Below are 14,529 nucleotides of genomic sequence, written 5' to 3'. Positions count from 1 at the left end.
CAGCCCTAAGTACTACATCAATATATATATATATATTTTTTAATATCAATATTTCGGACTTGGACACATCATAAAGTTCAAAACAACAGAGAATCATTCATGTATAACTTACGGTAACAAGCCTAAAAGAATTTTTATGAATCCTAGTGAAATATGTATTACGACTAAATTACATTCATTAGCATCAAGATTGTTGTAGAAAATAGAAAACCCGGTTCCAACTATTGCCTCATATCTTGTTTTCATGATGATCGTATCCTGTATCTGAGTATCTCTATGTTTTTGTGTATGATTATTCAATTTATAGTTCCATGATCCTCCTCAAAGAAAAGATCTGAAGCAATCAATTTATTGTTCTGGACCTCCTCTGGTAATGAAATCTTACTTTGCTTCTCTTGTTAAGTAAATAGCCTGTTAGTTTCAGTAATCTCATTTCTTAATGCTCTTGCTCGAACTTCAATTGCTCACTTGCACTTTCAGTACAGCTACTAGTGTTTGTTTCTGAGGAATGAAAAGCATCAAGCAAGATTGGAGAGGCATTTAGTTAAAAATCATTCGGACATTGCAGGACCATATATTTCACTTGGGGATTAGATGGTGCCATAAGAGGCTTCGGAGTCCTGATTTAGCCATTTTCAGTGGCTCTCATTCAACACTGTAAGCTCAAATCCCTAAATTGGTAAATGAAAAACAAGAACCCATCAATTTGTGAACGAAATTTTATAGGCCAATAGACCTTAAAAGTTGAGTTCCTGCCTGAGCGAAAACGTACAAGAGAACAAAGTCCCACATCGAAAGTCAGAAGCTATGAGAGCGCTTTATATATGTCTACAATACCTAATGCATCGCCGAGCTTGGTAACGCGAGCTTATAACCCGAGTGGGGGCATCAAGGTCTTGGAACATTGGCTTTGCGCTAGCGGGTCGGGTTCGGTTTGGCTTCATACTGACCCGCCCGTTCCAAGCGGAGAGTTGGGCTATGTGGCTTGGGCGAAGGCTCTGGGTCTCATGGTCCTTAGAGTGGAGGGCACTGCGTGAGGCTGGTTTCACAGAGCAGCGACTACCTCCCGCTCCTTGCAGTGGAAGGATAACGGGTCGGTGCCTCCCGGATCCACCATGGCCTGCTAGACCCTGCCAATCGGACCCAAACTTTTTTTTTTTTGCAATTTCTCCTCCTTTTTAGTTCTCTTAGGATTTCAGCTCCATAACTGTGTACTCCATTGGTTCCCTGCACTTTTTAATTAAAAGCACCGGAATTTGCTGCATTTATATGCTTCTGAGGTCTCTCTTTAACAGTCCAAACTGCTTTTCTCTGAGTGGTATCATTCCTAATGGATTAAATCACACCATCATTACCTCCACCTCGTTTCAGATTTGTTTGAATAGAGAGCTCAAGAACACTACCAAAGATTTTTGGCTCTTTGCATTATCCCTTCTGATTCATTCTGCTAGATGAGGGTCAATGTAAAGCAGTTATGACTTCCCAATATGGCCTAGTGCTTTACACAGTTTCTTTGTTAATGACTTGATGCTTTTTGCTGAACCTACTTGTAATCAGGCAACTATACTTGAGAAATGCTTCTTCTGCAATCGCTCTGGCCAAGCCATGAGTTACTGATCCCTTCCTAACACGAGAAGAAGCACTGCTACTGTCATCGATCACGTATGTGGTTACACCTCTCACTGCTAATCTTGGAAATGTTTAGGTATCCCTCTCATCCACTCTAGAACTACTGAATACACTTATGCTGGTATTTGTTATAAAGTCCAATGTAGACTGGCTAGCTGGAAAAGTAAGTCCCCAGCATGCCTTACTCTGAAAGTCAGTTACTTCTTCTATTCGCACTTATGCCATGCAAAGGACTGAGCTCCCTAGTCAGCTTAGCAATAATCTTGATAGACTAAATAGACATTTTCTGTGGGGTGATTTGGAAAATAAAAGGACAGTTTACTTTGTCAACTGGGACATGGTTTGGAATCCCAAGGATAAGGGAGGTCTTGGGGTGAATAAAACTGCTGAAACGAACCAAGTTATACTAGCTGAAGCTGGTTCGAATTTCATAAAATGTTTCTGGTACATGGATGTCTATTCTTCAGCTCAAAGTACCTTTCAAGACAGCTCACTCACTGATCTGAATTGTAAACCTCCTACCAGAAGTTGACAAATGTGCAGAGTCAGAACGTACTGATGATATAGACACCATACTTCACATATTAAGAGAATGCCCCAGATCAATGGCGATGTGGAGAGCTTTTTAGTGGCCCTCTACTGTTAGAAAAACTTCTCAAATGGATAGGATTTTCTGGCTCACTATATTCACTGCGCAAGTGGCTGCTATAATGGCTTGAAAAGTTGAATGGTGTGGTTTATTCCGTGCATTTGTTGTCATATATGGAAGTGGAGAAATAAGCAAGTTTTCCTGATACCTTATGACTCTGTGTGGCTGTGTATGTTGTGCTGAGCCACTCTACTGTATGGTAATGTGCACATTCTAAAACTGAGATGATGGGTTAACCTGTTGGAGAACTGCTCTCTTCAGTTACACACAGCATAAAGGTTCTCTGAATAACAGCAGCAAGCACCTGCTTTGCTGCTTTGAATATGTTGTGCTTCATCATATCGATCCACAAAGCAATATGGCTGATGAGTCTCTTAATAAATACAGATGAATGGTGATTCTGGGGTGCTTTAATTATCCTTCCCCCTCAAGCAACTCATCATATCGATAGGCACTAGAGTTTGTTGCTCTAGTGTCAAGCATGTAGGCTAGTTCTCTTGCTTCTTCAGAAATTTAATTGTATTTAGAAATCATGAGTTAAACCTCCTAACTCTGATTCTGATGGCAGGATTTGAGTCATTAGTTATGCCATGGCTCCGCTCCTGTGTTCCATACTTGATAACTAGGACCGTTAAACCCAAAAAATAAAATAAAAACAGTAACAAGAGTTACAAGCATCACAATGTGAAAATTTTAAAATAACAGTAGCCATAATAATATAATAACTATATAAACAATGGTACTCACAACTTTACCGACCAGTGAGCATCCAAAAGGCAAGAGTTTGACATCATTCCCTAATCTTCTCATCAGTTCATCAAGTTTCCTGGCCATAACAAAATGGGGAAAAGCACCTTCTAAATTTTATGGCAGATTTCTAGAGCTGCCATAAAAAATCCTACTTTTCAGGAATGCAAGTGTTTGGAGCAAAATATACAATATATATTCCAAGGCACTTGCAAGCGGGCATATGAAATCAAGTTATTAGAGGCGGGTGGAATTTCGAGTTGATCTTCTCAGATTACGAGCAGGTAAGGAAGACTGAGAGGAACTAGATTCAACTATATCTCCATCACCAATTCGGCTTGTTCTCAGTTTCTTTCTCTTGGGTTCCACAGGTGGTTGGCTCTGAGTAGCGCAATCTGGCTCGTCATCTTCTACAGCTTCTGCTTTTGGTCCTGTATATTGCCATTGAGTACCACAACTTGGACAAACTCTTTCACCCTGAAATTCATCAAGCAGATTGATTAAGCACTAGGCTCTTTTGTTCTTTACTACCATATAAGTAAATCAATAGGGGAGTCAATAAGCTAATCAATATCAGTGAAGAGTTTGGCAATGTTAAGATCTATTTAAATGTGGAGTGCAAAATCTACTGCCCTATCAATATAATATACCTTTTTCTTAGCAAACAGTTTTCCTAGGCAGTACTGATGAATTCGAACCGAACAACCCTCTTTCTGGCATAACACTGCCTGTCAGACATAATACACCACCAAATTGTCATATACGACAGCATCAGCAAACTATTGGCAAGTTGCACTAGTAATAATTATCCTGGAATTAAAATGGTTAGGAAGGAAGAAAGAAGCATGAGAGCAAAGCTGTAACTTGAATTATTTAATTTCGAGCAGTCAAAAATCAAAAATTATGAATTGAACAATTGTGAGACAAAGCAAGAGACAACCTTCACGCCAGCTTCGTTGCACACTTCGCATGAAGGAACATCATTATTGCGAAACCAACTTCGCAGATCAAGGAAGGATCTGACACCAAGTCCAACATGACCCTCAGCAGTGAAGGAAAGCCATTTATCCCGTACAAATTCATCAAGAGTTTTTTCCTTCTGGGACATTGAAAAGTTCTTCAATGCAGTAGGGATAGGAAGTGGACCTCCTTGTGATTGTGATGATGTACCACTGTTAACCTAAAGAAAGACCACCAGAGTTATCAAGCATGCATGTACAAGATTAATAACCTTTGCGTATTAAATAGTGCATCCCCTTGATTTTACTCTGATTCCTTAGTCTCAAATTCAGGCTTATTTTTGGCCTTTCTTTAGTTCTGCAGCCTCATTAATCTTAGAGAGTGGCACATTATATTAATCTTAGTTCGGATAAACAAGACCTTTTTACATTATATTTGGGTTATGAGTCTACTAGTCCTCAATCAAAGACACAGTTGTTGGGTTGTGTGCTGCCTTTTGGTCTCATACGTTATATACATGTCAGACACCATATTATATCTAATCACTCAGGTTAACTTGATCAGAGTAATTAGCTAAGGAGGTCAAATCAACCCTTTTTTCTTTCGGAATGAGGGAGACCACATCTGACACCCGTACAAGTTCGCAGTTGAGCAGAAGGTGGATATATACCTAGAGTTCTAGCGTTCAGTTTCTATCAAGAGCTTTTTATAAATATCTAAACCACCAATAATCCACTTTGAGAACTTCCTTATTGGATAAGCCCCTGCTCAACTAACTACAGTCATCTTAAATGTACTTCTCCTATTTTGTGTTTGTAAAACTGGAAAACAGGCAGCCAGGCAGGCAAATAATTTCCTATCTATTTCATCCTCACTTTTTTGAAAAAACAAGACCTACTTTATCAACTTAAGCTTTTATACAAAAGCTAATGCAATGCAAAGACAAAGCTTGCTGGAGCAAAAATTTTCACACCTGATTCTCTAATCGTAGATTAAGAGCGTCACTGCTAGATATGGTTCCTTGAGCAGCTTCTTGCACTATTGCTTCTATCTGATAATATCAAAAGAATAGACCAGAAAATATAAATGAATAAACAAATATCAAAATAAAACACAACAAAAACATTAAGCCACATACAATTTCAAAAAAAGAAAAAAGAAATACTCATTAAGCCCTATACTTAAACTTGTACTGTTCTTTACATACACATCTGTAGACGAGGATTATGCTCCAGCGTGCACACAATGCACAATTGCATATGATTACACACCCCACACATACAAAGATAAAACTGAAGACACTATACTAAGATAACTTTGTGTTTGGAGGGAGTGATTATAGCAGAAACCCAATTCCAACCAAGTGCAACAGTATGAGAGAAGTGCATGGACATTCTAATCACTGGTATCCTTTTCGTTTAACTTTTGGCTTCAAAACTTCTTTGTAAAGCATGAGCTGGAGGAATAGGTATATATCTTGCTTCAGAAACACAGGTGAAGAATCTTTATAAATTCAACTAATTCACCATTTGTCCAAAGTATCATACATGACCTTTTGGAGGATAAAGATTTCTCTATAGGAGACACACAAACTGACAAATAAAGTGGATTGGCTTGGGAAAATACTTATAATCAAACACACAAAATGGAAGGTATAAGAAAATCAAGAAGAAAGAATCAAAGGGGAGTCTATAGGTAGGCATATCAAATGCATCAATGGATGACTCAATAATAACACAAACAAGCAGCAAGTGTATGGACACAAAAGAAAGTAGGACCCAAAAGAGCCTGAGTCCCACCAATATTGGGTCAGGTAAGGAAATAAATCATTGCAGGGATCAAAGATAAGTTTAGCATAAAATAGTGGTCAACGACGCTCCTAAGATGATAATTGATAAGCCAAGAGAGCCTTTGTCCTAGCATCAGCTAATAGACACAAATTTTCATAATAAAGTCTAGTAGATTCATATGCTATTAATATCATGGTCAAATCAGAAACAGGTTATAAAACAAAAGAGTAAGATTTCAGGACTAATTTCTGTACCCTCAAATGCAACTTGCAGACTGAGATGAGTCAAATGCCAATAGAACCAAGTCACTAGAACTTAGGGGTCACATATCAATTTAGAAGTTGCATGGACTAGCAAAATCAAAATTTATAAAAATGACTAACATTTTGATTCTTTTCCTCAGGTAGTCTATACATCAATTTTTGATTATGAAATCCCAATCACTCTAATATTTCAAACAGTCCATAATTGTCCAAGTACTCATCAAATTAGTCCTGTGTCACACAGCATTAGCAAATATATTCAAATAATATATAACCAAATCCAGCTACAGATTCTCACCACTGGACTTGTCCATCCAACTTATAGAGAAAGAAAGAGAGAGGGGGACTACAAAATTTTAAACAAGTGCAATCTTGACAAAGCTAAATCTAACAATCACCCAAAAAATAGAAAATGTAAGGCAGAAGATAATAATCTTTTTCCTATTCAACTTTTCATAACACATCACCTGAGGAATATTAAACACCTGAAGTAGTTTACTCTCAATACACCAACACATTTAACTATTTCCTAAGCTCAATCTCTTGTAGTATTGACAGTAATAAAATACCATCCACCTACTCCAAGATACTGCTATTCAGAGCCTTTCAAACTCAATGCACACTTCTATACCTAAATCTCTTGTCTCAACATCTTAACTTTTGATAACCATAGTATGCTGTCAATATACAAGATCACCCATGCTATTTTATCCAAGCCCATCAATTTAATCACAAGCATCGATTATAATGTTGAGTCATTCCCTAATAGTTAAATACTGACAACGAGCCCTAACTTTTCTGAAACTCACAGTCAGGGTATAGCTGATTCACTAAAGATAATGTTAAAGAATCAAAGTCTTATTGTATGATAAGCAAGATAAACACAGGCAATTAGTTAATTTTTCAAAGCTGTAAAAAGATTTCGGACTTACAATAGCCTTATAGAAAGCAATCTGAGCAACCGAATAAGTAGTTCCCAGCTTCGATTCTTCATCAGAGACATTATTGACAACTCCATAATAAACTTGACCATCATATTGATTCCTGCATCCCCGCAGCTCGAACTGAACATAAGAAAGGGCCTTGTTTATCCTCAGAAGATAATCATCAAACGCCTTCCGACGAACACCTGTTCCATCATCAAATATCAAAGGCCTTGTTGCCTCTAGTTTCAATTCAACATCGTAACTGCTATCAAGTGTGAAACCCCCCAACTTAACAAACTCACTGGCACCAAACAATCACATAAAAATGTTACCTTTCAAGCAAAGTTATCTAATTTCTTTTAATTTTGACACAATCAAACAGATTCAAAGGCACGGATCAGCTTATCCATAGAAACATTGAGTAATTGAACTTCAATTTTTCATATAAACAATGGAAACAGCAAAAAAATTGAAGAACGGAGACCTGGGTTTTCTCCGGTGAGTTCCGAGAACATGCGGTGGAACTGGTCCTCTTTAAGTGGGCCGCGAGAGAGCAGAGCTTGAATCAGAGTGTGGTGCTTCGCGTTCAGTTCCGTCATACTCTGAAAACCTAGGGCTCCGCTGGATTGGTTCGCGAAACCCTAACGGAGTAGCAGATCAAGAATCAAGAAAATAGGGGGTTTTCTCGGAAATTAGGGTTTTGGGTGAGAAAGCGATTCGATTTCTGGGACTCCAGAAGCAAGTAGGTTTTGGAAGGCGGGAAATCTTAGTTTCGGGTTATTTGAGAGGGCGGGAGATGAGTGAATCCATTTTTGAGGAAATTACAGCTTTCCACAAGGTGATGTGACTGTTGTCCGCACTTGCTTTATTTATTTACTAGCCTCTTAACACATGCTTACGCTTAGGCGGGGATTAATTCATCTTAGTTTTACTTTCTATTTATTTAAAAATAATTATTTATTACTATTTTTTAATTAAACAATTTTTTGTGTGATAAACTGTTTTTCTTTCTCCAATTGCAATTCCAATCAAGACGAGTTGTGTTAGCATTGAAGTCACCCTCAAGTGCAAGAGGTACAAGTTATAGAATATGGGATTAAGTAAGGATGTCGAACCCACGAGGATTGGTAAATCATTTCCTAGTTAGGGAAAACCTAAAGGAAAACTAGAAGAATATGCAAATGTACAATCACAAACAAAGACTCACAAGTGAACCAAAGTTCATGGTGAGTATGTGCAAGATGGTGTGTAGAGATTTGATTTTGATTTTGAGATTGGTTTCGATTCAAATTGAAACAACGAAAGCAAGTAATATAAACTAAGCTAAACTAAACAAGTTGCTATCAAATGGATGGAAGTTAGGGCATCGGGTCTCACCTTTTGCCTCCTTTGCAAGCATTAAAGCAATTGAATATGAATTATGCAAAGCTAATTGTCCAACTACCCTCTTAGCATCCAGATAAGACTACAAAGGCTTAAACCCCTTTCATTTTATTAACTCTAACTAGAGCTATCAATGGGTCGTGTCGGGTTGGGTTCGTGTCGGGTCAAGATATTTATCGTGTCACAAAATATAAACTCAAACCCAACCCATTTAATAATCGTGTCAAAAATTTAAATCCAAACCCAACCCATTTATTAAACCGGTTACCCGTTTCCAACCCGCTTAACCCATTTAATAAATAGGTCGTGTCTTGTTAGACAAAATGACTCATTTAAGCGTTAACAATGAGACCCATTTAACTAAAAAAATGCCTAAATTGATTAAAATCACTAAAAACTCCACAAGACGAAAAATATAAATAATTATATATAATTCATAAAATAATTAAATCCAATAATTAAAAAGCGAAATATTTCAAATTGTCTAATCCTATGATAAAATACTCCGAACGTCCAAAATTTCAAGAATAAACATAGCACAAATGGGTTATACGGGTTCACTTCGTGTTGGCAAGTTGACCCGTGGCCGACCCATTTATTAAATGGGTCATGGCGGGTTGACCCACCGCCGACCAGCTTTTTAATCGTGCGGGTTCAACCTGCTTTATTTCGTGCGGGTTTCGAGTCGTGTTATCGGGTCGTGTCAGAATTGACAGCCCTAACTCTAACTGGATAAGTCTAGAGCTAACTACCTAGAGAAAAATTCAATTACCAGATAGGTCTCAATCCTTTGCCCCTAAATGCATAAAGCTTAGAGTTTAGGTAACCAAGCAAGCAAACCAATCATATCTCTAGGTGATTTTAACTCACTACCCTCACATGCACACATGGTGTGCTTTCATGCTCCCTTTTTGCCTAAAGGTGACCAATCTCTAGGAAAAACTTCATGTCATGACAAACACATAACTCAAATTGATTAGGTCTAAGTAATGCATTCAACTATTGACTTAGCATGTGAGAATGACATGAATTTGCATCAATTTATAAACAAAAGCATCAATACAAGCAAGTTTAGCATGACAACATGAATTTGCATCAATTTCTAAACAAAAGCATCAATATAAGCAAGTTTGGCTAAGACTTTCAATCCTAGCCCCAACTAGTTCACTACTCACACATAACTAGATACACAAGCTTCAACATTCTATTAAACATCAAATACAATAATACATAAAGAGATAGGGAGTAAAAGATGATTATTGATGATGCCGGAAGAGGTGGTGGAGATGGGTCTCCAAGAACATGATGTGGTGGTAGTCACCTCCTTCTCCTTGCTCCAAGCTCTTGATATTGGTAAGAATGGTGGTGTTTTCTCTAGAGAGAAAATGGATCTTAGATAGGATGAAGATGATGGAATGGAGTCAAGAATGCTGAAAATCAGTCTTTGGCCTCTCTTTGATCAGCTATGTATGTCCTCTTGGTCTCAAGATGTGCAAGAGATGCTCTTACACCATTGTCGCCCAAATAGTCTCAAATTGGCAAGGTGACAAAAGGACAAGGTATAGGGAGATATTTGAATTTCAAGTGATGGGAGATTCTGACAACCATGGTCCTCCTTTGTTGGAGAAAGGACCCTCCATGAGTGGTGGCTCGCCGGAAAAGTTCACCCGAAAAGTCGCTAGAAAAGTTCACCGGAAAAGTCAATTTGCAATTTTCTTCCAATCTCTGTGTCTTCTTCTCCTAGCTTCAAATCTCCGCATTTCAAGCCTCAAATGGTCATTTTATTCTCAATGCAAGGTTTCCTACAAATAAAAGGAAATGGATTAAAAAGGGTAAAATAGCATGGAAGACAAATCAATTTTCATAGTTATGGGGCACAATTCATAAGTAATTTGTGACTCAACAAATACCCCCAAACTTGAATATTGCTTGTCCTCAAGCAAAATCATTAACCCAAATCCGAAACATAACAAAACTAACACAATCTAATCATTCCAACATTATCCTCAAAGAACACAATTTGCTCAAAGCAAGAAAATCAAGTCATGTCTCAAAAGTTTATGAAGCTATAGGACAAATGCTAGAGTAAAATGTATGTCATGCACTCATGCCATGATTGTCACTTTGATGCACCAAAACCAAGCTTGCACAACAAAACCGTGCTAACCATAAACTCATTAGATTTTCACTCTAATTTTCACACAAGTGTTTATAGGTTAGCTACACTATCACTCAAACAATCTCATGCAAATGTCGCCATATGCTTGCTTTTCAATCTCATCTCCACGGATCATGCACAAACCATCTTGGATCAAAAATGACTTTTATTAGGTTGTAATGAGGCTTAGGGTGAGGGGTTAGAGAAATGAAGTGGATAGGAAATCACAAATTCCAAGCAACTCCCTTGATGAGATTTTACGAACTTAAGAACCTAAGATGCTTCATATGATTCACTCCTCTTAGCCATTCCTCCAAACTTTAAACTAAAAACTATTTATTGAACTAGAAACTTTCTTTTTGAACTTTTTTTGTTTTTTTCTTTGAAATTTTCTTTCTTGACTTTCTTGAAATGTAAAGACAAATTACAATTGCACAACAAACAAAATACTCCTCCACACTTATTTCTTTTCAAGTACCCCCAATTTTTTTTTTTTTTTAAGCATCTTGACATACACAATCTCACATTGCTTACTAAGAAAACTTGGAAATGGTAAGGCTAGTGTTTAAGCTAGAAGGTAAGACATTTGTGGTGCAAAGAAATGAAAAGCTAACCAAAGGCACAAATTGGCAATTTAAGGGTATTCATCTTTTTAGGAAAAGAGCTTGTTTGGCCATGGTGGAATCCTATTGCCTAAATCATTTCCGCGATGTATTCATGCTTGACAAAAGTTTTGAAAGATATAAAGCAAGTTCTAGAGATGCAATTCACAAAAGATTGATCACACATGAAGAATAAAGTGCTAAGAGCTATTGGATGCACTTTCATTAGGCTCAAAACTCACATTTGTGGTGCAAATAGTTCTCACAAATCTCATCATGCCAACCATATCTCAATGCATCAACTTGACAATCAAAGGTAACAATGAAGTTAAGCATAAGTCCCATAACCTTTATTTATTTGAAAAATTGAGTTCACAAGACATAAACATGATTTCTAGCCCTTTACAAATTAAGTTTAAGTTTCATCATAGGAGTTGGAAGGAACTAAACACAAACAAACACACAAAAACTAGAAACAACAAAAAGCTAAAAACAATTTTTTTTTTTTCTAAGTTTGGTGGCCAGCTGACCAAATGGTCGGTGACCTTCTGGACAAATTTCACTCCTTTCTCCACTGGTCAAACAATGTGGACGACCGTTTGGCCAAACAAGTAGGAAGATTTCAGAACAGAAAATTATGGAATTAGATTTATTCTCCAAATCAAACTAAACAATCATAATCCAAAGTGATTAAAGGTAAATTGAAACACAAAGTACTCACAAGAACAAGAACAACAAGAACACAAGAACAGCTAATGTATAATTTGATGAAATTGATGGTGGTAGTGAAATGAAGCCAAATTAAGATAGCAATCTGATTACCCATAGCTTCACAACCTCAAAACAAAACTTAGATAGCAAAAACAATTGATAATATCAATTCAAAAAGCTGAAAATTTTCGGGTTTGAATGCTTGTCATGATGCCCAACACAAAATCCATCAAATTTCTTCAAATTACAACCAAAATCAAACAACCCATGACTCTTACAACCTAGAATAGAAGGAAAACGAAACAAAAATCCTAGAATCAACACCAAAATCACAAAATTGATCGAAGAAGAAAAGATGAAATCCATACCACTTGAAGAGAGCCAAAAACGTCAAAATGCATTTCAAATTCACCAAGAAGCAAGAGAAGCACGAAAAATCACTCATAAACCCAGAAAATTGAAAGATTTTGGATATAACTGCCAAAATGCCACTTTGTAGATATGACTTCAACCGGTGACCATTGACTTTGAATGTGCTCTCATTATTTAGATTCTTGATTTCGATAGCTCCATGGGGAAAAACTTGCACCACTTCAAATGGACCACTCCACCTTGATCTAAGTTTTCCGGGAAAAAGCTTGAGTCTTGAATCGTAGAGAAGAACAAGTTGTCCCACATGAAATTCCTTCTTCACCAACTTCTTGTCATGATAAAGCTTGCTTCTTTCTTTATACAACTTTGCATTCTCATAAGCCTCCATCCGGATTTCGTCAAGCTCACATAAATCAAGCTTCCTCTTCTCTCCCGCTTTGTCAAGATCAAAATTGAGCTTTTTGATTGCCCAACTTGCTTTGTGCTCTAATTCAACCGGCAAGTGACATGCTTTACCATAAATCAACCGGCAAGGTGACATACCAATAGCGGTCTTGTATGAGGTCCGGTAAGCCCATAGTGCATCTTCAAGCTTGGTGCTCCAATATTTCCTTGTAATCCCCACAACTTTCTCTAAATGCTCTTGATCTCTCGGTTTGAGATTTCAACTTGACCACTTATTTGTGGGTGGTAGGGGGTGCCAACCTTGTGTTTGATGTCATACTTCTTGCATAAAGCCTCAAAATGCTTGTTAATGAAGTGAGATCCTCCATCACTTATGATGGCTCTTGGGATGTGGACCTTTGAAAGATGTTCTCCTTGAGGAATTTGAGCACAACATTATGATCATTCTTGACACTTACAATTGCTTCTACCCACTTGGACACATAATCAACTCGCATAAGAATGTATTGGTTGCCATAAGAGCTTGGGAATGGTCCCATGAAATCAATGCCCCAACAATCAAAAATCTCCACTTCCATGTTGTTGGTGAGGGGCATTTGGTTCCTTGAAGAAATGTTGTCACTCCTTTGACATTTATCACAAGTACTAGCATAGGCATATGCATCCTTGAAAAGAGTAGGCCAATAGAATTCACTACTTAGTACCTTGAATGTCGTCTTCTTTCCTCTAAAATGACATCCACAAGCAAGTGTATGACAATGAGAAATGATACTAGGAACCTCTTCTTGGGCTATGCACTTTCTCAACACTTGGTCATTGCCAAACTTGAACAAATATGGGTCATCCCACAAATAATGGCGTACCTCCTTGAGAAACCGCTTTCTTCCTTGATAATCAAGCTCCCTTGGAATGTACTTCCCTTCACTTGCATGATAATTCACCAAGTTAGCAAACTATGGGAGCTCCTTGGTATTGACATTGAACAATTGCTCATCAGGAAATGTGTCATTCAAAGGAATAAAAGCATTATCACCTCCCTCTTGCAACCTTGACAAATGATCCGCCACTTGATTCTCTTTACCCGACTTATCCTTGATTTCTATCTCAAATTCTTGTAACAAAAGAATCCATCGTATCAATCTTGGCTTTGCCTATAGACCCCATGAAATTTTGAACGTCACTTTTGGACGGGATAATTTTTCGCGACCTTTGTGTGGCTAAAGACTTTTGGAAATAGTTTGGGCTTGGGCCTAAGGCCCAAGAATAGCTTAAGGTTAGAGTCCATAATTTACTTTGGACATCCAACAGATGGGTATGCTAGTGAACCTAGCCCAATAAGTTAGTTGACCTTTGACCCGAACATCTCCTTTGATCCAATAAGGTTCTTGTAGCTCATGATAGCGTCCTTGCATAATTTTGAAATTTACTTGTGCGTGCATTTACGATTTTCTTATTTTACTTGATTTCTTAACAATTGGTGGAATTTCTATTCACCTTACCCGACGCTTACTCATCAACCATCCATCCGACTTTCAAAAACACTACTTATTTACTCAATATATATTTTTCAAACTCGAACAAAATTCCGACAAAACTTACCTTGCCATTTTTCTATCTAAATACAAGTTTTGTAAGCTTATTTAATCTTTTCAAACTCGGTAAATTGCTGCATGCTTTTCATGTACATGTCTACAAAATCCTGTTGCACCACATTTTGCTCTGGAACATTGACAGTGACGACAAGTTTGAGGTTGTATGAATCCGTCTCGCCATCTTTAAGATATGCCCTTTTCTCTTCTGAGGCCGAAACTTGTTCCTGACATTTTACAATTTATATTTTCTCAAAATATCCTTTTATAATCGTTTGCTTTTTCCTTGTGTCTTAACCAAATTGAACTTCATCCTTAATTTATTGCAATGCATGCATCAAATTT

At 37.5% G+C, this 14,529-nt stretch overlaps 2 protein-coding genes across 2 annotated transcripts; both read right to left on the bottom strand.

Annotated features, from left to right (window-relative positions):
* Window positions 1-2,997: 2,997 nt before the first annotated feature.
* Window positions 2,998-7,808, bottom strand: LOC133732083 (uncharacterized). The gene is made up of 6 exons (XM_062159546.1): window positions 7,449-7,808; window positions 6,971-7,167; window positions 4,959-5,036; window positions 3,966-4,205; window positions 3,676-3,753; window positions 2,998-3,502 (listed from the first exon to the last, which is right to left on the bottom strand). The coding sequence occupies exons 1-6, from the start codon at window positions 7,561-7,563 to the stop codon at window positions 3,263-3,265; spliced, it is 948 nt and encodes a 315-aa protein (XP_062015530.1). The 5' UTR covers window positions 7,564-7,808; the 3' UTR covers window positions 2,998-3,262.
* Window positions 7,809-12,092: 4,284 nt separating this feature from the next.
* On the bottom strand, window positions 12,093-12,731 carry LOC133730556 (uncharacterized). Its single transcript, XM_062158122.1, has 2 exons — window positions 12,187-12,731; window positions 12,093-12,099 (listed from the first exon to the last, which is right to left on the bottom strand). Exons 1-2 carry the CDS (start codon window positions 12,729-12,731, stop codon window positions 12,093-12,095), a joined length of 552 nt encoding a protein of 183 aa, XP_062014106.1.
* Between the last annotated feature and the right edge of the window lie 1,798 nt (window positions 12,732-14,529).

Source organism: Rosa rugosa, chromosome 2, assembly GCF_958449725.1.
Source record: "Rosa rugosa chromosome 2, drRosRugo1.1, whole genome shotgun sequence".
Classification (NCBI taxonomy): Eukaryota; Viridiplantae; Streptophyta; class Magnoliopsida; order Rosales; family Rosaceae; genus Rosa; species Rosa rugosa.
Note: the sequence above shows the minus strand (reverse complement) of the source record. Positions and strands in the feature narration are given on the sequence as shown.

Bases quoted from the DNA above. Each gene is read 5' to 3' on its own strand.
- LOC133732083 (XM_062159546.1), bottom strand. From the start codon at position 7,563: ATGACGGAACTGAACGCGAAGCACCACACTCTGATTCAAGCTCTGCTC. The intron at 4,206-4,958 runs GTGTGAAAATTT...GTCTTTCTTTAG, and splicing joins ATCTACGATTAGAGAATCAG to GTTAACAGTGGTACATCATC. The intron at 3,754-3,965 runs GTTGTCTCTTGC...TATGTCTGACAG, and splicing joins GCAACGAAGCTGGCGTGAAG to GCAGTGTTATGCCAGAAAGA.
- LOC133730556 (XM_062158122.1), bottom strand. From the start codon at position 12,731: ATGTCACCTTGCCGGTTGATTTATGGTAAAGCATGTCACTTGCCGGTT.